Consider the following 27,964-nt stretch of genomic DNA (forward strand, 5'->3'; position numbering starts at 1 on the left):
CTTGCCCTTAAAAAAGAGCTTAATCCAGAACCGTTCTATCTGTAGAGGGTATAGCAGTACATCTAATGGTACTCAGTGGCAAATGCAGCAGTTTAAGTCCAGAAATTAGAATACTGTATGTGAAACTCTAACCAAGTGTACCACACTGACTCTTAAGAGACTTATGCTTACGAAAAAAGAATGTTTGTTTTTTCTCTCTGACTGCATTAACTTTATATGGTGGATAAAATATGAGCCTTATGTTCACCTACTCTTTTAAAACCACTTATTCGTAGTGCATTCTCTCTCCTTATTTCTGATCACAGTATTTTCAAAATTCTCTGTGATATACAGAAAATTTGACTAAAGTGAACAGTAGAAAATGTTAGCCTTTTAAATGATCCTGGAACTTGGGACAAGAGTCTTGGGAGTTGTCTTGAAGAAGCAACTTATGGAAGGTGCTTGTGAGAAAAAGGAAGAGAGGGAAGAAGTTTATATTATAGAAACAGAAGTATGCAAGCAGTAGGTGTTCTTCTGTTATTTATCTCGATTGCCTTGTCGAAAGTGCAGAAGATAAAAAACCTTTAAGGAAAGGCATTCACAAAAAGATTTATCTAGGGTTACCATGGAAAGAGATTTGCAAAAACTGATAGTTTGATAGGGTAATTAATAGTAAAATGTGTTCTCAGTGTTAAATACTTAATGCTAGTGATACATTTTAACTCTTCTTACTGCATAAAAACAACATATGTATTGTTCAGTCTCAAGCTTCCCATTTAGAAGTGGAATAGTTCTAAGCAGTGCATAGCAGTAGGAATCCATTGTATGTGGAAAAGTAATAATTTCATAATATTTGCAAGTAATGTAAGGGAATATTGCTCCAGCACCAGCTTATAAATTAGAGGAAGAAGAATTTACAGAAGGAAAAACTGACAAAATGCATTCCAAGTACAACAGCTTCTTCAAAAGTATTAGCTAATGATGGTACACAAATGAAGCTGTGCTGTCAATAGGATTTAAAGTGTTAGAGAAGTGAGTAGTAACAGGATTCTGAACTACTATATACAGGCTGTGTGTTTGATACAGAGGTAGTAATTTAAATAACCTCAGCCTGAGATAGGAGCTTAATCACTGAGGTATCCTCACAGTTTCTGCAACCTGTTTTTAATGAATACTCCACATTTTTTGTTTTTCAGAGATCCAGCTTACTTTGATGAAAATTGGCTGAACAGGATCAAAACCGAAGTAGGAGATAATTGGAGGCTAAAGGTATTTGACTTACCTGCTAATCTGTATTTCAGTTCATAATACAATACTGTATCCAAATATTAGTATGTTTCTAGATTAAGCCTGTGCTTTATGGTACAACATTTTGAATTTTATACCATTTTAATTACACTTACTTTTTTATGTTGTTGTAGTCCTCCACAGTTTAAGGAAGAAAAGTAATTTTGAATTTGTAAATACACTTCAGTAATTTCAAAGGAAGACATCAGAATAGGTTTTATGCATCCATTACCTTTCTTTGTTTTTCAAATGCTGAATGAAAGGGTTTTTTAAATGTAAAGTATGAAAGTAACTTTAAAAACCAGACCTCTGAGAAGCAGCTGTGTAAAAAATAGCATAATAATAAGCAATTTATTTAAACAAAAATGACAAGTGTTGTTTTCTTTTACTTTGGCAGCTCTGTGCAACTACTGAGTCTTAAGAAAGGAATTTGTGTTTTTCAACCACAGTCTATTTGCTGGGTCATTTGTGTCACTTGATATTCTAGAACTTTCTCTGCCAACCTTATGGCAACAGAATTTACAGTGCTACAGCTGAGAAGCATTTTGGCTCATAAAACCTGAAGAACATAGTTTGACATGCAGATGTGATGTTAGTGTAGTTTCTGACCAGTTTTGTTCAGAGAATGATGTATGTACCTTTCTAAATTGCCATTTTCAGCATGAGTATTTGGGGAAACAAAATGTTGACAGTTTGTCTGTTAGTTCATGTTTCCTATAAAACTGTTTTGTTCTGGCCACCAAAACCCCTTCTAGCATCTTGGGAAGGGCTGCAACTGTGAAATGTTCTAGTTGTTACAGGCTTGTTAACATCACTGGCTGAAGAGAAGGGACACATAGATAAGTGCCACTTGAGGCATGCAAGGGGAGATTATATGTTTAGGCTTGGCCAGCAGACCTGTCAGCGTGGTCTCTGCTGCCTGGCCAGCTGTGTGGAAGTCTGGGCTCTTGTAGAAGGTTTTGTCTACCAGGGCTGCCAGCAAAAATGTAGGTGCATTGATTAGGATGTATTGACTGGCTGGTAAATAAAAGATATGATCCCTAAACAAGCTTTCTTAGTTCTGCTGCTTGTAGAGCAGTTAATTCAAATGAACTTTTCAAATAAGCATATTGAATTGCAAGTGAACAGCTGTATACAAGGTTTTATTTTTCTCTAAAATATTTCTGTGGCTTTTTTCTAAGGAATATGAAAGTCTTGACTGTTAAATTTGGAGAACAACAAATTGAGAACTGTTTGTTATAATAGCATTTCGGTTGATTGAAAGTGGAGCAGCAGCTTCTGTAACTCTCATATGGAGCTTGGGGCAGATCCTGAGGCTTAGCAGGTGTGAATAAAAAAAAAAGGTTGAGCAATCTAGTAACTTCCTTATGTGATTGAGGTCGGAAAAACATAAGCTCAAATTTCAGTTTCTTGCTGATGTCATTCCTTCTTGTTTTTCATAGATCCATGTAAATAAGCACTAAAGACTGGTTATTATTTTTTTTAGGAGATGTTTGCTTCAGTTTTTTGTATACATTTTTTATATACCACTTCCACTTTCATGAAAAATACTAAAAGGCAAAATGTGCTTTTTTAACTCTTATTTTGTAACCAGGAAAGTAATCCTATACTTTGCCAACTGTTGTTCTTCATATGCAAGTAAACGCTATTAGTAATCTAGTTGTTCAACTGTGTATCAGTCAATCTGTCATTTATAGTCTGGCTTGTAGGAACCCTTCCAATCTGTGCACTTCTATTCATTTCTCGCTAGATTTGAAATGTAGGCAACATACCTCTGCATGTCTCATTAGTATAGATTTTCCTTCATATTTTAAAAAGCACTATGAGAAATGATAATTGGGTTATATCACTATCTCACAAGTCACGATAATGAGATTAATTATATTCTTGTTGCTAACAGTGATTGCTCTTTGCCATATCATATGGGATAATAGTCTCCACTTGTACAAGCTCTTGGTATTATGAACCACATAAAGGAGTCAGTGTAGTAGGGGAAATTATTTAAAACAAACAAAACAAACAAAACCCAAGTGTAATGTGCAGGTTGTTCTACTTTGGAACAGTGGTTAGGAGGGCCTGATAGAGGTTAGTGTAGGCCTGATAGAGCCCTCCTAACCACTGTTGAAAGAGATACTCAGAAAGTCATGCAATTGGTAACTTTGGATTGGATGCTGTCCTATATGGAAAATAAACAAGAATATATGGCTCATCTTTTTTTTTTTTTTTTTCGTTCAGCAGTTCACTTTCTGATAACCGCAGGAATGCCTTCTTATTAAAATACTTTTCCTGTTGTTGTACCAGTTTAAAACAAATGTATAAATTCACAGGGTTGTTTTTATATGTGTGATTACAGGGCGAATTGTCCAACTTGAGAGATGGAGCAATGCACAGGATAGAAAAAGGGAAATGTTAGAACTCAGGCTACTTGCAAAGTAGGAAGCATTCAGCAAGCATTCTGTGTATTTACAGCTGAGCAGATATTTGTCGACTGTCTTCAGTAGAGAAATGTGTTACTCTTTGGGGGTTAAAATTTCTGGGGCATAGCATACATCAGTGTACATAGAAGATTATGTTTTCTGTTGGGTAACAAAAAAACTTGCTTCTTACTGCTGCCTTAGCTGCAATTTTATGTTGTAGTAGAAAAAAAAATAAATGAAGACATATTTCTTTCCTGATGTACAACTGAACACTTAATGTAGTCAGAGTTTAAACTGTGTGCACACTAGTATTTCATGCTGAAGAAGATGACATTTTGAAGATAAAACGGCCTTTATTGAAAATAGAAAACAGTATAGAAAATAATTTTGTTGCCAAAATTTTGCAGGAATGATATTCCCTAATCAAGAAACAAAAATAGTTCAATGTCAATTCATACAGGAATACCAGTAATAGAACAGAAATTTAAACAGTTAATCATTTGATACACACGTGTCAATTTTGGCAATTACAGAATAAGCTGTTGACTGAGGGATGGGATAAAACTGACACCCTTTTTTTTCCCCGCTTTCATTCAGAGTGGTCATAACTAGCTTGGGAAAGTAAGGAAATACATTGTTCAGCTTGGTTTTTAACTTTTTCGTCTGGACTTTTCCCTTTGATATTCAGACTACAGCATCAGTTTAAAGTACAATTTTATTGATGTTTTTAGTAGCAAGCTGTGTTTGTTCCATTACTGAATAACACATTCAAACAATAGGAGCCACTAGACTTTCTGCAACTAGTACAGTTTCAATGCCTTACGCTTGATACAGTACTGCAAAATGGAATACTCAGTGAAATTAGAGTACGGACTACTTAGTGTTGTAATCTAAGTAAACTAACCTGATTTTTGAGGTTTAATTTTGACTCCCTGCGCTAGTACAGTTATGTTTTCTTGGAATTCTTCTACAATACAAGCTGGTGGAGTAATGGAAGCCATTTTTCAGTGTACAGTGTCATTTTTCTGCTGCTTCCTTGTTCCTTTGCCAGGGAAGGGACCATTTATTTATGAGCAGACTTTTAGAGCAAGGTTTTTTTTTTTCTGATAAGGATGGAAGCCTGTCATGTGAATGTTTATCTGCAAGCAAGGAGAGATTATAGGTGTACTGTAAGCCAGCATTCATTTATGTCAAAATGATAATTAGGAACTGACATATTTAATTCCATTTCGATATACCCTTAATTCCTGAGTCAACAATGTCTCCAAACGTAAGTTTAATGTAGGAATGTTCTCTGTGTTCAGAGCCCTTTTTTTTTAACTTGTCATTTAACTCAAGGAAGTGTCTGTATCTGTTCTTTTTGGGATTTCTTTTTGCAGAAAGCAGGTTGGAGAAGGATAGCCCCCTAAGCTAATAGTATAGTCTCCCTCTAGGCTTCATTTGTAATCAGTGAAGAGACAGGCTCCTGCAAAACACAGTTTAAAGCAGAAACCTAATGTATGTGGTGGGAACAACGCATGCATGCTCTATGTCCCTTCCTTCCCCCCATCCCTGTGCCTCCCTGCTCCCACTCCCCTCCCCCTCAACCCCCAGTGCCAGTGGCAGTAGAACCATCTAAATGTATTCACTGCAGACAATTTAAAAAAAATATTGAGAGTCTTCTGAGTAATACTGAAGATAATCTTTAAGTTTAAGCTAGTCTATAAAGAAGCTGCTTTAGCCTTATAATTTTCTGATTATATGTCAAATACAAAGATAATACAGTTAACTCTTTAAAGCAAGTTATCCTAGTACTACTGATGGGCAGTGGAATAAAATAGGACCACAAAGACAAGTTTGGGGTCTTTTTAAGTGTGCTGTTTTCTTTTTCTGAGGGCGCCGTTCTGTATGTTAGTTTTGATGACAGATTTTGATGAATATTTATTTTGTTCCAGCATCTCAACTCTAAGCTCTATGAAAGTTATATGGAGAAAGATGACTCTTTGTGTTCAAGGGATTTTAATGCAAACAATGCTTACAAGGCAAGGGAAAAAGAAGTATTTTATAGGCAGGTGCTTTCCATTTTGTTTCTCATTTTTTGGGATTGTGTTTAAGTTCAAGGTTCCTCACAATGCTCTCATCAGTAAGCTGGAGTTAAATTCTGCAACATGACCTTTGTGTTTCTGTGACACTTTCTGCAGCAGACTCAGGTAAATTACAAACTAGAAGATTTTAATGAATCAAGTTTTAAAATGATACTTTAATCAGCGCAGTGTATTTGTGGTGATTTGGTATCAAAATCAAATTATTTACATTTCTTAAAATTCTTAAATGTGTTGCAGACTTTGGTTGTGATTGTGCATAGCCTTTGAAAGGTGGTGGTGATTCCTTTTGGAAAGACATCTAGAAGATAGTTGTAGTTTTTACAGAAACATGTATTACGTATAATATGACAGAAATAGTATGTGTTTGGGAGTAGAAGGTATAAACCTGAAAGTAAACTAATTATTATGCTGTTACGGGAGGGACAGTAATGTTTTTATATACTTGCTATCGTGTAGCATCTCCATTTCTAGGTTGCCAGAATATTTTATGTGTCACTTTTGAAGTCCAAGTGGATTTTTGGTTTTTTCATGACTTGAAGTTCAGTGATTATGAAGACAGTCAGGATGTTCTTGTATTTTAGTCAGTGGTCAGCTTTTGCCACTTGTTTCCAAAAGGGAGTGGATTAGTAGGAATAAAGTAATCAAATCATTATCAGTTTGGATTTCATGGGTAGATCTTTTAGTGTGTGTGTAGCCTGTTCCTTTCTTGAGTTTCTCTTAGAAAAGAGACTGGATTTTGCTTTCATCACCTCATTTTGTCTGTTGACTGTGTTGTAGTGTTGATTTTGTCCCCAGATTTCAGTACCAGGTTTTTTAACTATTTTCTCTAGTGTTTCCTTAGATCTTTCTGAAAATAAATTACTTCTGTCAGTGGACAGAATGTCCTAGCTGGATATTCTTAGAATGTAATCAAGAATAAAGAAGCTATTTGAGGCTTTTTTAAAGACACTTGGGATTTGAGAGTTTTCACTCTCCCTTCATTATAATTCCACAGTTTTCCTGTGTGGCTACGGTTGTCAGCAACATTACTTCGTGAATCCTAATTCAGTCAAGTTCAGTCTTTGCAAAACCTGTTTATAGATTTCATAGAGTCAAAGAATCATTTAGGTTGGAAAAGACCTTTAATATAATTGGCTCCAACTGTTAACCTGGCACGGCTAAGTCCACCACTAAACCATGTCCCTAAGGGACCCATTCACATGTCTTTTAAAGACTTCCAGGGATGGCAACTCCACCTCATCCCTGGGCAGCCTGTTCCAGTGCTTGATAACCCTTTCTGTGAAGAAATTTTTCGTAATATCCAACCTAAACCTCCCCTGGAGCAACTTGAGGCCGTTTCCTCTCATCTTGTTACTTGGGAGAAGAGACCAACACCCTCCATCCTACAACCTCCTTTCAGGTAGTTGTAGAGAACAAGGTCTCCCCTCAGCCTCCTTTTCTCCAGGCTAAACAGCCACAGTTCTCTCAGCTGCTCTTGTGTCACATGAGATACTGCACTGCTACTGTTATCTAAATTATTTGCTTAAATGCTTGGACATAATTGGTGTGAATCTGTAAGAGTTACTTTCAGCAAAGGTTGTTTTTTTTTTTTTCCAAGTTATTACCTATGCGATCCATTGAGTATTTCTATAATTTTTAAATGCGCTCTCTATCTCAGAGACTTGATATAAATGCTTTTGCTGGAATGGGAGCTGTACTCAGTATGAGAAAAAAGTGGCATGGATTCTATACATAAGGAAACACTTAACTTGTGCCATTGTAATGCAAGTGACCAAAAGCTATCATTGTATGGCACTGAAGGCATCACAGAGCAATGTGAATTTTGCAGTTTTGCCTTGATACTGTAAGACATTCAGTTGTAAAGAGCTGGGGGGAAGAAGGGGTAGGGAATGAAGTAAAATTAAATAACTGAGAGGAGTAATTAATGAGAAAGTTAATAAATTAAGCTTACATAGGTGGGGAATAAAGGAGGATATTGAGCCAGTAGCTGTATTTGGTTTGGAAGGTTTATCTCTGCAGAAAGTAGATCTCCAGGATACTTTAAGAAAAGAAAGGAAGAATGTTTCAGCTTCTGCATACAAAAACAATCCTATAATGAACAAGTACTCCAAAAAAGATTCATGCTTTGCAATCTGATTTAAGGCCTCTCCAAGACAATGTAATAGTTTTTTTAAATTCAAATGGGTTCTGTCCACTAATAAAAATTTGTTATCAGGTCTGGAACTATGGAAGGGACTACTACATAACTTTCATGATTCTAAATTAAACTGCTCAAACAGAAAATCTCATTGTACAAATAGATGTAATGGGATGATTTTTTGTGTGTGTGATTCTTCCGTGATTGCATGCTTTCTGATCATTTATCTGTAATTTATTCCCTGCATTTACTGTATTTCCTTCTTGTCAAATAGGTAAGCAACCTGAAGAAAATTTTAAAAGGGATATTGGATTATAACCATGAGGTAAGAACTGTTTTAAGTAATCTACATCTACATTCTTTTTTGTTATGTACTATAGTTAACCTGCTTAATGTAAATTATATTCTACTGATTAAGTTCTGACTTTTTCTTGCAAATTATTTGGCATACAGTGTTTCATGGCCTATTCTCCAGTGTTAGCCTTCTCTAAAACTTCTCATCTGCTTTATTGAATACTCAAAGCTTCCAGAGGAGTCCTATGTGCATGCAAATTCAGTCATACAAACAGTAGATGTCTTTGCTGACTGTGTTCTGGTGCTGGGCTTTAACAGTGCCTGTATTTGATTTCTTTTTTTATTTCCTTTGCTCCAGCTAAAGACTGCCTCTTTCCTTTACCACATTAAAATTTTCAATGGAATGTTGTAATCCTGGGATATTGGAGTCTGCCTTTGCCATTCTTTCTTAGACTATTGAGGAAACTTGGAAATGAAACACTCCAAAGGAGACAGAATACACTGTTTTTTTTCAGCCATGAATTCTCAACTAAAATATGCTTTTCGTTTCAGTGATGTTTTGAGGCAAATTGATTTGCACAGACTGCAGCACAAACTCCATTATATGTACATTCTGAACATTGCTTGTCTTACAATATTAGTTTCTCATAAATACTTTGGAGAGGAAGATATTTGTTAATAAATTTAAATCTTTAAAAATCATCAGATTTTACAGAAAGGAAAAGTTAGACTTATAAGCTCATATTCAGCAAATGGTCAGGTATCCATGTTGAAATAAATTTTGGAAATTGATGGTTAGGCAAGCTCGTCATAACTGGCAATTCTAGAAAGGAGCAAACAAGTTTCTTATATAGAAAATTAATAGGAATATGACAAAGTGATGCCAGCTTCTTTTTGGCAAGTTGGTATGTATGGTAATTAAGTTTCTGGTGTGAAAACTTTACTAGTAAGCAAGTTTTGATCTGTTTCCAGCTCATTAAGTTCTGCAAAGGTAATGCACATTTTTAAGTTTCACTGGATTTTGGTTTGGTCTCTTTTTTTATGTGCTGAGGCAATGCTTGTGATGATAATGGAGATGATCTGGATTCTACTATGAATCCTGGTTATGTTTCCCTCAACCTGATTCCCTCTCCTAGCAGTCATCTTCTACGAAAATATAGATGTGAATGCAAATGAATTTTTCCTGATGTAGCTAAAAGCCTTTGAAAAGTGATTTTATTCATCTTCAAAAAAATCAAAAATTTATATTGCATTCAGGAGGTTAGTCTTTCAATAACTATCCTACATTGCTGTCTTTGTCCATCATAGTATAAAGAACAAGAAGCCAAAGTTACCAGTAATCTTGCTGCAGAACTATGCCACTCTGGAATTGAAACTTTTTTTTTGTCTTCAGTTTTAGGTTTTTTAAGGGCTTTTATATTTATTTTTTTAAAAGGAGGGAAAATGCCCTTTTTCATCTCAAGATATTTATTGCAGAGTCTATCCTTCATTTTCGTACTTTTTAAAATTAAAACTGTCTCTCATGTTTATTTCAAAATCCTCTATTTACTCCGTCGCATCCTTGGCTCCTTCGTAGTGCCTGCTGATATGTGTGTTCCCATCAGTTTTCTTCAACAGCAATTATATTATCAGTAACTATTAAGCAGTTGTAGTATTTTTAACTGAAATCCAGCATTGCATTTGAGAGAAAATCAGGAACTACAGATCAATATATGAATACATCAGATTTGCATAATTAAAATGATATTGTGTTTTACTCTGTTGTTACAATCTATATACAATGGTAATATTTCTGTTGTGCTCGATGCATTCACAGGTTTCTTATTTTCTGACTAGAATGACGTAAAGGAAGTCTCTGCCAACAAGAATGAACCTGAGTCCTTTAAAATATACAGAGACTTTCATTAGTGTTGGTGCTCATTCCTTGAGAAAGCTGTTCTTAAAAAAATAATACCACAATACAAAACCCACCACACTAAACGAGAACAAACTCAACCACAGCAACTCCACAAAACCCAACCCTGGAAAACTTTTGAATGACTTGATTTCCATGTGTTCTTTGTATACACCTGTTAAATGGGTTTTTTTGTTGGTTTTGTTTTTTTTTTTATAAATACCTTTAACTCATTTTCTGTTTTTCTTGAGTATTAACAGGAAAAAGGGCATCCAGGAAACAAATGACTGATTCTCTCCGTAGTCCTCGTTTCTTTATTGCACACTGCTTAAGATGTGACAGTTTCTTTTTATCTGCAATTACTGTGTCAGAGATGTGTTTAATTCTGCATTTCATATTCATATTTCAGGCCCTTGAAAGCTTTTTATGAACAATTTAGCAGAATTGTTTAATTCTTTCTACTGACAATCATTAATGTAAATCCTTCGTAATTATAAATCAGATTACCTTAATTGTAAGTCATATGGTGGTTTGGTTTTTTTTTTTAATTTCTGCATGTGGGATGCTTAATTACATATTGTACTACTACCTCAAATTCTCTTCCATGGAACTAGCTTTCTTAGCTCTGAGACTTGCTAAATATCCTTACATTTTTTAAAAGTGTGAGACCAAGTGATTGAGTTTTTTTCTGTCTTATATTTGTCATCCATCAGTGCTAGACACATATATTGTATATGTGAAATATTTCAGTTTCTGCCTTTCTAGTGGTAAGAAATGTGAGACTTGTGGGTAATATTTCTGTCATATGAGGTGGTTTTAGGCGTTACCTGTTTTTTTAATGGAATGCGTTAAAAAAAATTGTGCACTGTTGATCACTATGGAAGCTTGCCTTTGTTGTCTTTCTTATCTGGAGAAAAAAAGTCTTACTAACTTTGAAACTAATGGTTTCTATTAGTTGAGACAATCAGGTTTGTCTTCTCCCAAGTATTAGTTGTGTCAAGCAATATGTTTTTTTATTTGGATGTTAGGCAATTTACTTTGTTTTAAAGGTGAACTGAAAACTATGTGAAAATAGGAGTGAATTGCTCTTGTTGATTCTGAATCGTCTTTGTGTTTTGAAATGTGTGTGTATGTATATATGTAGTGATACAGACATATATGTACTGGGTATTTATGCAGATTCTAGGGCAGCAGATTAATGACTTCACCCTTCCTGATGTTAACCTGATCGGAGAGCATGCTGATGCTGCAGAGCTTGGGAGAATGCTTCAGCTTATTTTGGGATGCGCTGTGAACTGTGAACAGAAGCAAGGTATTAAATTTTGAAAGCACGTTTTTTCCCAGGCAATGAATGAAAATCCAGCTTGTTGTGTAACTTCTTAGGGGAAAAGTTTTATTTCTCAGGTTGCTATCAGAGACAAATGTATCTTTTTTCAGTGATGACATTATTTTGTCCTGCAGATAATAACTATACTTTTATTGTAAGCCTCACTAGTTTTGGAGTCTCAGACTGTGGAACTGGTTTTGCCTCCAACATACATATTTTCAGGTTTTGTTTGCTGAGCTGAGAAGGTACTCTACTAAGGAAAATTCTTGGCCCTACCCTTTAGCCATTTATGAGGGAAATTGGGATAGTTAGGAATAAAAATAAGTGATTATTGCACTATTGTGTGTGAATCTTGGTTTTAGGAATGCATTCCAGTCAGCATCTTGCTACATGGCTGAGAGCCATCAGGATGACAGCGGGTTGCTCTGAAGATGTGATGTGGTGTGATTTGGGTACTGTAGTTTCTAATACTTTTTCATGAGGTTTGAAATAGGAAAAAGCAATGTTGGCAACCATGCCTTTCTGGGCAGCAGTTGAACACTGAGCGTAATACCTTAAGGGCATCCAAAATGTCACTTGAGGCATGTTAGGCAGTTCAATCCCACTTCAGCAGTCACTGAAAGAGACTTCTGCCTCTCTTGACTCCCATGGCAACAACTGTCTCTCTGACCTGCACAGGTAAAATAGGCACCCATTCATTTTTCCTGCAGATGCCACAGAGGATGTGATGAACAATGGAGATGCTTGTTGAAGTGTCCCATATTTCTTGCTCTAAACTTGCCTTGGGTGCAGAGTGTTTTATTGCTACCAATTACCTTTAAATTACACTTAATTCAAGCCAGGTTAAGGAAACAAAACAACTACAAACATTTATTCTTAACACTTAAAAAAGGAAATGTAGGAACATCTTTGTAAAATACACATGTGGATAAATAAAACTGTTTATTGTATTTACATTAAAGTTGCATCAAATATCTGTTTCCTCCTAATTTAACTCATTTTGGTTTATTTCTGACAAAATGGCAGCCAGGGTTTCAGATCTTTTGCCTTCTGCTTGCATGGTGCATCTTAGCTTTTATAGCTAGGTTCCCCTTTCCAGTTTCTTCAGGTGTCTAAATCACTTTAATTTCTTCTTCTGACATTACTTTTCTTCTTCCCTTAATCAGGAGACAGTCTGGCTATCCTATTAATTAAAATAGAAGTAATTTTCTTCCATGACTATATAAGTAACTGTGGTTTGTTAGGCCTTCTGCCTTCGCTGTTTTATGTAAAATTATCTTCCTTTCTTTTGGTGACTATTTGGCATCCTCAAGTGGGAAGTATGTCTTGTTCCTGTATTTCTCTTACTCTCTCAGTCTGAATATTACAAATGTACATGTTTGAAATATTAGAACAGTCTAGTTTTGAGTGAGACTTGGCATGACATAATTAATCACTTTGAGGTGACTGATGCCCAGCATCTTCCTCTCAGGCAGATCATTACAAGAACACACGTCACGTTTAAAGGTGATCATATCTGATTGGAAACCGTATGATATTGGGCAAGTCATAACTCCTTGACTTAGTCTAAGTGTCAGAATTTGTCATTCTAGCCACTGTTTCATCTTGCAAGGTAATTGTTGTGTAGCTCACATCTACACATAGGTGAGGAATGAAAAAGTGGAGGACACTTATTTTTGATATAGCATAGAAATAAGAATAGAGACCAAGAAGAGATATGAAAATGCCTTAAAGTGAGGGTGTTGTAGGAAGACAGGAAACGTGTGGAGAAGGACAAGCTATGCATGAATCATGTACTTATATAGCCAGAATAATTTGGGAACAAAGTGAGAAAAGGAGTACAAGTAGTTATTTTGAAAGTGTGAGATGCAAGAAGGAAAAAAATTGATGACAATGAGCCCTGATTTATGTCTGTACAGACTTCTCATAAAGTCTTGTTGAGTTTGCTGGGATGGGACTTGACTGGTGATTATACATTTGAGTGTCATCTGTGGCACCTAGTCATTTTGCAGGAAAGATGCAGCTTCAGACCTCATGTTCTGTGTGACTTGAGTTTCAACAGTAACATTTCAGAATGCTCTTATTTTCAGAGTACATCCAGACCATAATGATGATGGAAGAATCAGTTCAACATGTTGTCATGACAGCCATTCAGGAGGTATGCTGGGATGCCCACAGTGTGTATAAGTTCAGCCTTTAAGTATTTTACAAAAGTGTGCTTTTTCTCACTTTGAAACTTACTTGAAAGTAAATAAAGGACATAGATTTTGTCATTTTACATTGAAAAATATGTTATTTTTCCTTAGAAAAACCAATCAGTAAAGCTTGCTTTATGTCAGGAGCTCTAGTTGAATGTCCCACTTTTCTTTAAATCTAGAAGATTGAAACTTCTGGATATTTTTGATACTGGGTTACTTTTCCTTTACCTTTCCCACCCTGTGGCTCCCAAAGTGCAATAGATTGCTTTTATATGAGTAACCAAATACTGTAGAATTTCTGCAAAATTTGTACCCTGAAATTGCAAAACTCCATGAACTGTGTTGTTTGTTGTTGTTTGTTTGTTGTTGTTTTTTGTTTGTCTTGTTTCCTGGTTTTTTACTGGACAAGTGAAAAAGAGAAATTCAGAGCAGAGTATTCCTTTGTCAGCTGTAGTGTTATGAATAGGCTAATGAAAGTATTTGTGCTAATGTGTTTTTACAAGTTAGCCAAGTATACTGTACTGTGTTTTGTAAAAATGCTGCTCAGTAGTAAATTAAAACCACAGTGAAAATTAAACCACAGTGTTAGTGACTGCTGTAGCCATGAAGCCCCCATGTGACTTCTTAGGAGCCCAAAGTGCCCATAGGTGAAGTCCCTATCAGTCTTCATAGATGGAGGTTTACTGCAGGGCAGGCCACAAAGGAAAGCAGGAAATCACTGATAATCCTGTTTCTCTGAACCTGAACAAGATAAACTAAATACCAGTTTAAGCTGTAGAGCAATTTCACTTTTTTGTAATGTTTGAATAGAGGAAGAGATGTTCGTGAGTCTACAGGGACCCTGTCCCCTGTTGTCACTTAGGCCAATGCTATACCCATGCAGACGGACATCCTGTTGTCTGTGTGTGGACTGCTATTTACAACACTGCAGAGAGGACTTTGAAATGAGCACTGAAAAGAATGCTTATGATAAGTCATCTCCCAGTCAGTGCTGCTAAGCACTAGTTTTGGGATATTTTACTTTAGCAGTCTTTTTTACTGTAATACAATGTTTTGATGGTTTTTGCTAATATCCTCTTTTATTAAACCCAACTTTCAGCATCACTTTATTCTGCACTATCTTAAAATAGAAAACCTTCTCTTATCCTTCCTCCTTCTGTTGAAAATCTCCTGCTTGATTTTTTTTGTAAAAATTTCCTTTGTTTGATAAAATAGCCAGATCTGAAGCAGCCCACAATTTTTCACATTTTTTGAGTAGGCATTGAACTTGTTTAGTGTTTGTGCCCTCTTTCAGAGATGAGGAGTAGAAGTGAGGAGAAATCACAGGATGAGGGTCTGTTATTCTGGAACAGGTTTTTGAAACACAGTGAATCAAAGAGCTTACAATTCCAGATACTGGTACAGTTCTGAGTGATTATAGTGCTACCTTCCAAGCTGCCTAGAAATCCAAGGCTTTCAGAACCAAATGAGGATGATCTCAGCTGCTTAAAAACTGGTCAGAAAGTGTCTCAAAAACTTTGAGACTGAAACCCACCTCCATCATTGTTCAATTACCTTGGGAGAGGAGAGGTCCCTGTCCACTCAAAGCTGGCAAAGGTTGTCCTAATTTTCTAGAAGGGAAGGAACACCCTGGTAATTACAGGCCTGTCATTCTTCAGTGCCTGGCAAACTTATGGAGAAGGTTATTCTGGGAGTTATTGAAAAACCCTGAAAGACAATGCAGTCTTCGGTCATAGCCAACGTGGGTTCATGAGGTAAAAGTCCTGCTTAACTAACTTAATTTCCTTTGATGATGAAGTCACCCATCCGGATGACCAAGGGAAGCCAGTAGATGTGTTTTTGGGGGTGGACTTCAGCAAAGCTTTTGATACTGTCTCTCACAGTATCCTTCTGGACAAAATGTCCAGTATACAGCTAGACAAGTCAATAATGTATGTTGAGTGAACAACTGGCTGGCAGGTCAGGCCTAAAGGGTAGCAGTAAATGGGGTTACATCAGGCTGGTGGCCAGTCACCAGTGGGGTTCCTCAGGGCTCAGTTTTATGGCCAGTGCTCTTTAATGTTTGTACAAATGATCTTGACACATAAATCGAGTGTACATTAAGGAAGTTTGCTGATGATACTAAACTAGAAGGAGCTGGGAACTCTCTCGAGGGTAGAGTGGCCTTACAGGGAGATCTGGATAGAATAAAGACCTGGGCAATCAGCAACTGGATGAATTTTAACAAGTGCACATGCTGGATGCTCTACCAGGGATGGGGTAATCCTGGTTGTATGTACAAATTGGGAGATGAGGGACTGGAGAGCAGCCCTGCAGAAAGAAATCTTTGGGTTTGGGTTGATGTCAAGTTGAATATGAGTCAGTAGTGTGCCCTAGCAGCCAAAAGGGCTGGGATGCATGAAGCACAGCATAACTGGCTGGTTGATGGAGGTGATTGTCCCACTCTGTTCTGCAGTGGTATGACTCCATCACAAGTACTGTGTGCAGTTTTAGGTGCCTCAGTATAAGAAGGACATTCAACTGTTAGAGTGTGTCCAGAGGAGAGCAACCAACGTGGTGAATGGTCTTGGGGGCAAGACTTAAGAGGAGCAGCTGAGGTCACTTGGTTTGTTCAGCTTGGAGAAGAGAAGGCTCAGGGATGACCTCATTGCAGTCTACAACTTCCTCAAGGGGTCCAGCAGAGTAGGAGGTGCTGTTATCCTCTTTCTGGTGATAGGACATGAGGAAATGGAATGAAGCTCACTCAGGGGGAAGTTCAGATTGGACATTAGGAAAAGGTTCTTTGCTGGGAGGGTAGTTGGTCACTGGAACAGGCTCCCCAGGGGCATGGTCACAGCACCAAGCCTGTCAGAGTTCAAGGAGCATCTTGATGCTTTTGGTCATACCTGCTTGGTGTACCTGCTTTAGCAGGCGGGTTGGACTAGATGATCGCCAGAGGTCCCTTCCAACCCCAACTGTTCTGTGATTCTGTGACATGGTTTCATTTTAGGTAGTCCTGTGAGGAGCAGGGAGTTGGACACAATGATCCTTATGGGTCCCTTCCAACTTGAAATATTCTGTGATTCTAACAAGAGTTTAGGTCCAGAAAGTCTTCTCAGAGGTGTACCTGCAGTCTGTGTCTTTGGAGGGTGAAATTTCACTGGATTTAAGGTTTTTGTAGTTCTTGGACTCTAAGCAGGTCTTGGAATCCAAGTGACTTGGACTAAACAATACATAGGAAACACCAAAATAAAGTGCCTAGGAAAGTAAGTATATGTGCATATTTGAAAAGTTGGTATGTCATCTGATTCAAACATTTCAAAGCACTTGGCTTGCAGGTACTCTTTCTTCAAAATTAAGTATGTAAAAAGGCCACTCTGAGCTTTACTGATGTATTATGTAATCCATTTTTCTCTTTCAGCAAAATACATATAAATAGTTTTGATACTTTGGTTTTCATAAATCATCTCACTCATGAAAATACTTCACGAGGCACCATAGAACAAGCCTCTGCCCTGTTTTCTCTGGTTTTTTGCATGAAACAACTGACTTAAATGAAAGCGGGAGCATGTAGTGTTTTAAATTTTATTTGGTTGTTTCAAATTTTTTAAAAACTTGGGGCTCATCAGCATTTCCTTTCTTCACTTATTTAAATGTTTAAAATAAAATATTAATAATAAGATATGCATTATGTTCCATAAAGTTTTTATAAATTGAACAACACTTTTATTTTTTCAGTGCAGTCAAATTGGTCTGGTGTGTTACCGCCACCTAGATTCTTAAATTCTGATCTGCAGATGTGCATTTCTAAATGCAAGCTGTGCACATGATAGCGGAAGAGCAAGAACGATATAGTGATCAAAAATATTGCAAAAATATTATATATAATTATAAATTATGTATATTCTGTATTATACACTCCTATATTCTCACTATGTTATTATAATTTTTTATTACTTGCAATTAATACATTGCTGTGTATAATATAACATGTTTTAAATTTCATAATTTGCAGGATTTTTTTTGAAGACCAAAAGTCTTTCCTTGTGGAAAGTATTTTGGCCATTATGTATTTCTCCTTCCTTCCTTCCCGGCTCCTCCCCTCCCTCCTCTCCCCCTCTCCCCCTCCCCTCCTTCCGCCTTTCCCCCCTCCCCCACTTCCCCTCTTCCCCTTTTCTTTCCCAATTTGAGAGTCAGAATAGGCTCTTAACAGCGAAGTGTTAGAGGTAGTGTCAAAACTTGCCTGGGGTGCATAGCAGAAGGTGCTTCCTGTCTGGATTAATACCAACTCTGTTACTTCCCAAAGTAGAAACTGTTTTCTTTGGATTTTTTTTTTTCTCCTCTGTAATTTGTTCTAACTGTTTAAAGGTTCATCTTGGCTGAAGGAATTATGGCTTTTGAATAGCTAGAAAATGATAAAAAAATATTTCCATGGGTCTGTCAGCAGTACTGGAGGAAGAAGGAAGTCCAGCTACATTAAAAGATACATGCTGTGTCATACATAGCCTTGACTCTTAAAACCCAACCAACCAAACAAAAATCCCAAACAACAAACCAAACCATACACAAAACAAACAAACTAACAAAATGTTTTAAAAAAGGAAAAACAGAATACTGAATACAGAAGCTAGATTTTGACATTGTTTTGTAGGTACTTAAATGAGTCTGTAAAATATGAGAGACTGTAGAGGAAGCATTTCAGATACAGCAAATGTTGCGAACTTTTAACATAATCAAGTAAGTGTTGCAGCTGCATTTGCAAAATCATGCGAATCATGTGTAGGGGAAAAAGAGAATTCATAATTCAGGTTATTATTATGCAGATTTTGTGATAGTTTTACTCTTTCCCTAATCTTTATGTATCCATGACAATACAACTTGTTCACATTTCACAAGCAAAGCAGTTAGAAAGTGAGGATTTTAATAAAAAAATTAGCAAGGCTACAAATATTTTGTAAGACATCATACCAAAGCTATGAGCATGAAAATGCTTAGCTGTAAAGGATAAACAGGGAATGACAGCTGCTTCTTACAAAACCAGATGAACAATTATAGAAATTGTCATGTTGTCGAGGTTACTGTTTGAAATCCAGACTGACCTCTTCACCACAGAATATACTCTTTTTATTTTAAGTGACATTTTGATTATTTGAAGAAGTATTTGTGCTTACTTCAATAGATAGGCAAAACAAACCAATGTAAAAGAAAAAGTAAGGAAGTGCCATTTGCTTGCTTTTTCACTGTTGGAAGCTCTTAAGCAGACTTTTCCTCCTGCTGTAGAGGCCTAATGCAATTGCTTGATATGACACGCACGTTTTGATTTCCCTTTTTATAATCAATTCACTTGTAAAATCTCTGCATATCATCATCCATTAGAAATACATGTAAAAACAGATGATAATACTATACTTAAGGTAAATTGTGAGTTTGGAGCTGACAGCCAGTTCCAGTGCTGCAAAATTGTGAAGGTAGACCTTTATGCCCACCTGTAGTTTACTCCTGAAGGAAAGACAACTTACAGCCATGGAGGGAGAATGAGAAGGTCACTTCATTCTGCTTTTTATTTTCTTAAGTCAGCCAGTTGAAATACAAGTGAAAGTTTGCCACTCTAAACTCAAAAGTATTGGCATTGACCCACACCTCCCAAGACCATGTGTCCTAATATCATACTTACTGGTTGTGTGTGAAGCACTGAAACTCCAGCAGTATTTCAGGAATTTATCTGAATGTGAGCTTGTAAGTAAAGGAGATATGTAGCATAACGCAGTAAGGGTATTTGCTTTAAAAATTAATGAAAACCTACTAGTATCATTAGATTGGTAATAAATAATGCAGAAAAAGCTAATATGCCATTGAGCAGGTAACTGATGAGATGAGCATTTTGGAGTTCCAAACTTCAGTAGTATCAGAGAATGCTGATTGACAAATAACAAAGTGAGGAACAAGGGAAACTAGGCAAGCCTATTACCTTATGTGTTTTTAAGTGAGTGGAAGGTGTAGCATGTGTTTTTGAGTTGATGTACATATCTACATGGACTCCTAAACCACAGCATTCAGTAAAATTTTTCTTGGATTTTTCAGGAAATCTTATTAAAGAGAATTTTGGATAGGTAGATGGAGTTGTACCCTATTAGCTGTGCTGTTACAGTAAAGTGTTTGCTGTGAAGCAGGCAGAAGCTGGGTTGAGGCAATCCAAAAGCGAGCACAGTCAGCACATTTGCTTACATATACCGTTGACCTCTCCAGTGTGTGGGGAGATGTGTAGGGAAAAGATGGAGGCACTCCTTCACCCTGATAAATCTCCCTTTTCACCCAACTTCTTAACTTCAGTTTATTGTTAACTGATGATCACAAGTTGGATTCCTGTGTTACTTATGAGTAATTTGGCAATCTCATTCCTGTTCCTTGACCGGTCATACTACTGGACACAGCACAATCCCTTAGATTTCTTGTTCAGCATCCCCACCATATCACAGACCGTAAGACTGCAAGATGCTTGTTGTTGCGTTGAGTCAGTTATCTGCACATGTGTTTGTGGCTCTTGGCTTCAGTACCTCATGCACATTTCCCATGACATTCCTCATGCAACCTGTGGAGTTAATTTCACAAATTATGTGTAACGTTCATGCTACACCTCACCGCGTAACTCCACCTCCTAATCCTTCCTCAGCTGATGTCCTGTTTTTTTCTGGACATTTCTGCAAATGATTCTCAAGGATGAGAAGTTATGGAGAGGTGGCAAAACCCACTGAAGAATAAAGGGATTATATTCTTGGCCTCAGCCTGCTTCTTTTACGGTAATGCACAGAAAGCAGCAACACCACAGTAGCCTCTAGTGGGTTGCGCAGCCTCTTGTATTCCTCCTGCAGTAAGTCTTGGGCAGGCCTTTTATGCTGGGTTTCTGAAGAGGAACTTGTGCTAAGGCCAGAAAGAGGTGGCAGCTGTCAGGGACATAATATCGTACACTCTTGGCAGGCTGCATGCACCTTGGGACCTGACAGCTGGAAAAGAATGGCTTAACAGGTGGAACTTGTTAGTGTCTATGTGTGTTTGAGAACAGTGTTGTGGAATGTAGAACAAGGAAAAGAGTTTAGTATTTGGTTAATATGGATATCCCTGTTAGCCGTCTGGAAAAGCATTTAAATAGTAGCTAGTGAAATAGTTTAATTGAAATGTTTATAAACATCATTGATCAGAGAGGGATTGGAAATTCTGGGTTTGGATAGCAAAACAATAATCAGAATACATGGATCTAAATTAAATACAAGTTTCCAATGCCAGTGTATATATGGTAATGAAAAATCGTGACTTCATTTTTCAGGGGACAGCTCTGAGGCTAGGCTCTTTCTAATTATTGTTACAGAGAATCTGGGCTTTGTAGAATGCTTCATTTTCTAGTAGTTTGTCATTGTAAAGATGTAGACAAAATGGAAGGAATTCAGCAGTTAGCAACCAACATCATCAAAGTCTGAGAAGGGCTGTTGAGGACGGATAGATGAATTTAAGCATGTAGTACATGGCTAGCTTCCAATTAAGGAGAAAGGGAGAAATATGTATATGTACAAATACTTGAATGATGTAAATGTCAAACAGAGGTTTTTCTCTTGTACACAGTGGTATAAACAGAAAGGATGGAGAAGAAATGAAAGCTCTGTGCCGTCTGTCAGAGGAACTTTGTCAATGAAAAGTAATGCAAAAGCACTGATTCCTGGAAGGAATATAGGAAGCCCTGTCTGTAAACGGAGTAACTAGGCCAGACAGGAGGCCTTACGAAAGAAATTTTGTACAGATTTTGGTTAGGATAGGGCCTTTTTGATTGTAACTTCTATGAATCGTGTTATTGGAGAACTCATAAAATTCCTGTTTGGACAGGATGACAGAAGTGATCAGTGTGATGCTGTAATGCTGCCTTTTGAGTTAGTTACAACGTATTTGTTATGTGGAAGACTGTTGCATTTTGTTTCATAATTTTAAGTTATATTTTATTTAACTTAACTACTTGTGCAGCTGATCAGTGGGCTGCTGAAGGAAAACTTAGTTTACATCACTCAGTTTGGAGGGTTTGGTGGGGTTTTTTTTGTTGTTGGGTTTTTTTTGTGTGTGTGTGTTTGTTTGTTTGTTTTTAAAGTTATGGTTAAAAGTGATGTTTTCTAGACTAAAACCACTACCAGCCATTCCTGCAATAAAATAGGTTAGCATACAAGGAATTCTAATACTAATTTCAAGACTTTCTTTTTAATTTGCAAATTACAAACAACTCCAGAGCAGGAATTTTTATCATCTTTGTTTTGCAGAGTTAGCTGAGATAGATATGTCGTCAACTTTAGCTAAATAAATAAGTAAATTTCTGTGAACTTCCTGGTGATCAAAAAATGAAAACCACTGTCAGAGAACAGTTAAGGGCAGGTATTGATGGTATGTTGATAGTGGCGTAATTCCAGTAGCACTTCAGTAAAATGCTTAGCAGAATGTACTGGAGGTTTCATCATAGATAAAGAATATATGTTTTCAGAAGAAAAAGAGATTATATAAGATTTCTTTTACAGTGCTTTAAATATTATAAATTCTGAATAAATCTTTCTGTAATTTTTTCTGGTTATGTCATATGTAAAAATGAAGTAAAAAATGTCCAAATGAAGTCAGATTAAGCTCCCAAAAGTTGAAATCTGCTTGGTATTTCATTGAACCTTAGCTTTTAATGTAAAAGTAAACCCTTGCTTTTTCTAATCCAGTGTAATCTAATTGCAGTTGATGAGTAAAGAGTCTCCAGTCTCTGTTGGAAATGATGCTTACGTTGACCTTGATCGACAGGTATCTAAGACTAGATGTTTCTTTTCCTTCGATCATAGCACTTCGGTGGCCAGTCATTTTGCTTTATTAAAAGTCTGTCTTTTTTTCTTTAGTCATGAAAGAGTTTTGAAAGGGGAAATTCAAATAAGGAGCGGAAAAATAGATTTCAGTATTTCAAGTCCTTTTGCTTTATAAATTGCATTACCCATTTTCTGTGCTGGGGGAGAAAAACTCAGTTTAGAAAACAACTTTAGCTTTATGACATGGTTTAGCAAAACTTCAGACTGGTGCAGATCTTTGAGAAAAAAAGATTTCTTTGTTGAGAGAAAGGATTAAAAATATGTAGTATTTTAATAAAACTTTTTCTTGCCATTTACTGCTTCCAAAGTCAGTTTAAAAAAACCCCATAGGTGTAGTTCAAAAATCCTTAAAGAAGTTCTGGCAACTGTTAAAAGCTTTCAAAGCTTTCAAAGAGAATCCTTCCTTGTCTGTTATATTTAAAGAATACACAAAACCATTTGTTTTTTTACTAGCTTGACCTCATGCTGACACTGTTCAACTTCCTCCATTTTTTTCTAATTGAGAAGTACAGTACAGTGTTGTTCCGTGTGTTCCTCCAGCATGCTTTCTCTGTAGAAGTGTGTAAATTCTGGCAGGTGGAATTAATTTTGGTATGTCAACAGACACTTGAGAAGTAAACTTAAAAGAATAATATATGATAATGTCATTTGAGAAAGCCCATCATATTCATTCATCATATGTAATAATACATATCTACATCTCTATGTACATAATGTGCATGCACCTGCTTTATCAGGCCAATTTTTATAGCTATGTTTTTTACATTCTGTTAACTGCATTCATATGCAAAATTAAACGATACGTATCTTTGAACATAAAGCCTTTGAGGGGATGTGTCTGAATATTGCCCACGGCTTACAAGATTCAGTGCCCTTTTTCAGAAGGGTAGTCTCCCTTACCATGTTAGTTGTATTCCTGTTGTGCAGTAAGAGTGGCTTCCAGTGGCTAGACGGATTTTACCCTAATTGTCCATCCCTTCTTTTTCACCTTCCAGTCCTTTCTGTATTTAAAAAGTAGATTGAAGACTGAAATTATGCACTCTTTGCATCTCTAAAGAAAAGTGGTATTGACAATATTTTCAGTGTACAGTCGATGAGTTCTTCGGATCAAAGACCTTCAGGATTTTTTGAGTCAATTCATAGAATAGGTGTGGTAATTCTAATGTATTTTTGTAAGACCAAATATTACTTTTAGGTATGTTTTCTTTTTACTGTCACACAAAATAAATAGTAATCATATCTGCTTCTTTGTTTCTTTATAAGAGCAGAATTTCCTCTGTTTTCCAAAAAGGGAATTTATTGCCTAAATGTAAAAGTAATTTTACAGTCAGGTGGTTCAGAATGTTTTTAAACACTTCACAGAGTGTGGTGAAACTAGAAATGTTTGTTTTTCATGATAGCTGAAGAAAACTACAGAAGAATTAAATGAAGCACTAGCAACAAAAGAAGAAATTGCCCAGAGATGTCATGAGTTAGATATGCAGGTAGGTTTGCTATATTGTACATATTCATTTTGAAGTGGGAAAGAGGTGTGTTAATTTTTAGGCAGCTTAAAACAAGAAGTATAGTGTGGAAACATAATTTTTAAAAGGGAGATGGAAAATTGCACGGTAATTATTTACTTGTGTAGCAGAGAGAATTTCATCGTTTTCTTATATCGATGCAATGTTGCCAGTATTAAGATGATTCATACTAACAAAACTTCTTTTTTTATTTGGGTAAGAAGGGATTGATCTGTGTGATTCAACTCTTGCATTAGAGAACTAATACAAGTTATGCTGCTGTAACAGTTTCACTTAAATCCCCATCAGAAGTTACTGTACTCTATCACCTGTATGGATTTACCCTTGCCCTTGCTGTCGGTCAAGTGTACCTCATCCAGAAGATGTGAGGAGTGTAAACTGGGAGCCCTGAAAGGCATTGACATTGTAGCCCTGCCTTTGCATATAATTCAGGCTTTTGCTAACAGTTCGGTAACCTTTAGAAGTAATGAAGCTGATTTGTGTGACATAGTTGATTTTGGCATATTTGATGATTCAAGCTCTTGTAGAAGAATTTCCTTTTGTTGAGATGTTCACATTCAATCTCTTCAGCTCCTCCTCCTGCATTGTTAATTCTATGCTGTTTAATGCGTGAACTCATGCTCCAGCTGTTGCTTGAGTTGCAGCACTTTGGGTTCTTTGCACTACTTCCTGTTTTCACAACATTACAGGAAACTGAGTCATCTTTGGGACTAAGTTCCTGTGTTAGATCTGCTTGCAATTGGCCACTGGTTTAAAAAAAAATCCGGGAAGGGCACAGCCATCCCTTGGATATCCAGACTTGGGTATTCTATGTTGATTGATTTTAAAAACTTTACTGTGGAGGGCTAGTTTTATTTGTTTTCCAGGAAAGTATGCAGAGTTTATTATAATCAAGTTGTGTTCTGTGATAACTAAGACTTTTTCTTTAGATGCTTGTACAAAATACAGTTAAGACTAGTCACGTTTTCTGTGTGGTAAATCTGCCTTTAATGTTGCAGTATGTTGGTTACATGACATAGCAATTGAATACCTATTAATGATATAGTATATTTTTGTGAAATGTGATTATTGAAGCCTATGTGTTTCTATTTGTGGGTTGTGTTGACATTTTATTATGCACATGAAAAAAATGCTCCCTGTAGCTGGATATCTCAGTTATTCCAGTTTATGCTTTTATTACAACAGGTTGCAGCCCTCCAGGAGGAGAAGAGCAGCTTGCTTGCTGAAAACCAGATTTTGATGGAACGTTTAAATCAATCTGATTCTATTGAAGATCCCAACAGCCCTGTGGGTCGTAGGCACTTGCAGCTGCAGACACAACTAGAACAACTCCAAGAAGAAACATTCAGGTAGAAAAGCTGCACTTGGCTAGGTTGTTTGTAGCTGGCAAAAGACATGATATGTGCTTCTGGTCTGTTGGCAATTATGAATTAGTATGATGAGTGCTATAACCACAGTTTTACATTTTTTTACAGTGATGTACATGTTGTGATTTACCTCTTTAGAAGCTCCAGCATAAAAAAATGCATAATTTCTTAAAGTGGAAATGCTTTATACATGTCAGTCTCTGTGAAGGTATTTTGAATGGTTTGTATGCAATCATTTCATTTGTTATTCAAAATCAGTGAGAATTAAAGTAGCATGTTTTCCCATATGTAAATTAGTCTGATTGTATTTTTAAGGTGTAGGAATTCCTAGCTGAAAGTTTGCTATGGACAGTACTACAGGTGTTATCATTATACAGCAAAGTGTGTCGTTCTCTGAGTTTGAAAACAAATTGTTTCATATCTGAAAGATGGAGTTTATTCACAAGTGAGCTCAGCTCTTCATTTGCATTTCCTCAACACGTGGAAACACAGTTCCTCATTAAGTACTGGCTTCACCAAAGGCAAGTCCTGCCTGAACAACCTAGTAGCCTTCTATGATGGAGTAACTACATCAGTGGGCAAAGGAAGGACTATGGGTTTCATCTGTCTGGACTTCTGTAAAGCCTTTGACACCGTCCCACAGAATATCCTTCTCTCTAAATTGGAGCGGTGTGGATTTGGTGGGTGGACTGTTCGTTGGATGAGGAATTGGCTGGAATGTTGCATCCAGAGGGTAGTGGTCAATGGCTTTAATGTCTAGTTGGACACTAGTGAAAAGTAGTGTCCCTCAGGGGTCCATATTTGGAACAGTACTGTTTAATATCTTCATCAATGGCATAGACATGGGAATCAAGTGCATCCTCAGCAAGTTTGTGGATGACTCCAAGCTGAGTGGTGTGGTTGACATGCCTGAGGGACGGGATGCCATCCAGAGGGACCTGGACAAGCTTGAGAAGCAGGCCTATGTGAACCTCATGAGGTTCGACAAGGTGCAGTGCAAGGTCCTGCACCTGAGTCGGGGCAGCCTCAGTATCAATGCAAGCTGGGAGATGAACGGGTTGAGAGCAGCCCTGCAGAGAAGGACTGGGGGGTACTGGTGGATGAAAGGCTGGACATGAGCTGGCAATGAGCATTTGCATCCCAGAAGGTCAAGCATATCTTGGGCCGCATCAAAAGGAATGTGGCCAGCAAGTCAAGGCAGGTGATTCTGCCTCTCTGCTCTGGTGAGTCCCCAGCTGGAGTCCTGTGTTCAGCTCTGGAGCCCTCAGTACAGGAAAGACATGGACCTGTTGGAGTGGGTTCAAAGGAGGGCCACAAAAATGATCAGAGGGCCGGAATAGCCCCCCGATGAGGACAGGCTGAGAGAGTTGGGCTTGTTCAGCCTGGAGAAGAGAAGGCTCTGGGGAGACCTTATTGCAGCCTCTCAATACTTAAGAGTGGGTGTGTAAGAAAGATAGGGACAGACAATTCAGCAGGGCCTATTGTGATAGGACAAGGGGTAATGATTTTAAACTAAAAGAGGGGAGTTTCAGGCTAGACATGAAGAAGAAATTTTTTACAATGAGGGTGATAAAACACTGGAACAGATTGCCCAGAGAGGTGGTAGATGCATCATCCCTGGAGACATTCAAGGCCAGGCTGGACTCTGTCCAGGCTCTGAGCCACCTGGTCTAGTTGAAGATGTCCTTGCTCATAGCAGGGGGCTTGAACTAGCTGACCTTTGAAGGTCCCTTCCAACCCGAACTATTCTATGATTCTAAGTATCCTTCGTCATGCTTCTAACTGCTGCTTTCAGGCTGTGTAGGCCTATTCTGCTGATGAAAGCTGGTCCACTTCACCATCATATTTTCGTTCTTGTTGCTGTACTTTCCATATCCCTTGTTAGTGAAACTATGGTGTTTCTTTACTTGCCAGTTTGTCTTCTCTTTTTCTGTCTTCTTCTGGTTGCCCTTTTCTAACTCGTGTGTCAGCTGCCATGTAACTTTCCCTTTTTTGCCTGTTTTGCGATTTCCTCACTTTCTCTTGCTAAGTCTCTTTCCTTTGTGTTCAGACATGCCCTCCCCCTTCAGTTTCACTGAAAAATGTTCAGTGTTTCCTTTTCATAGGAGCTAGTTCCTGGTTTTCTTCTTTCTCTACAGCTGCCATGTAAAGGAAAAATATAGTGATGTCTCTCTAATGTCCCATTTTATCTATTTTTATTCATCTCCATGCTCTGGAATGATTTCTATTATCAGTTCCTGTTTGAACAGGTTTTCTCCCCAAATGCAGTATCTGCACAGCCTCTTACTCTAGTTTCAGGTTCTGAAGGTCTTTCTAAACCCTTTTCACCTGTGAGACTCATCTCCTAACCTCCATTATCTCCTTCACTTGTCTTTATAGTATGTGGTTTCCAATGGCAATTTTTCTTTACGTGCTAACTATTAGGTTGGTGCAAAAGTAATTGCAGTTTTTGCATTGTTGAAATGTGCCGTTTGATAGTGGAATACATTCTTCAATAAATGTGATTATGTAATAGGTAATATTAGTGTGCTTTTCTTGCTTTGAGGTTTTTTTGCTACTGACTTATTACTTGCTGTTTATTTCATATTTATTTTAAGCTATTGAAATT

At 37.2% G+C, this 27,964-nt stretch overlaps 1 protein-coding gene across 2 annotated transcripts in view; it reads left to right on the forward strand.

The window, feature by feature from the left end:
- HOOK3 (hook microtubule tethering protein 3) overlaps positions 1-27,964 on the forward strand; it is a 91,935-nt gene that overhangs the window by 20,165 nt on the left and 43,806 nt on the right. The window contains exons 3-9 of one of the 2 annotated variants that reach the window (XM_065657922.1): positions 1,176-1,248; positions 8,179-8,229; positions 11,272-11,404; positions 13,510-13,577; positions 22,345-22,407; positions 23,867-23,950; positions 25,175-25,338. In XM_065657922.1, the coding sequence (XP_065513994.1) occupies positions 1,176-1,248; positions 8,179-8,229; positions 11,272-11,404; positions 13,510-13,577; positions 22,345-22,407; positions 23,867-23,950; positions 25,175-25,338 (636 nt within the window). Of the gene's footprint in view, positions 1-1,175; positions 1,249-8,178; positions 8,230-11,271; positions 11,405-13,509; positions 13,578-22,344; positions 22,408-23,866; positions 23,951-25,174; positions 25,339-27,964 lie in introns of those variants that run through there. The other variant, XM_065657923.1, reaches the window with a different exon arrangement.

Source organism: Caloenas nicobarica, chromosome Z (genome assembly GCF_036013445.1).
Source record: "Caloenas nicobarica isolate bCalNic1 chromosome Z, bCalNic1.hap1, whole genome shotgun sequence".
Classification (NCBI taxonomy): domain Eukaryota; kingdom Metazoa; phylum Chordata; class Aves; order Columbiformes; family Columbidae; genus Caloenas; species Caloenas nicobarica.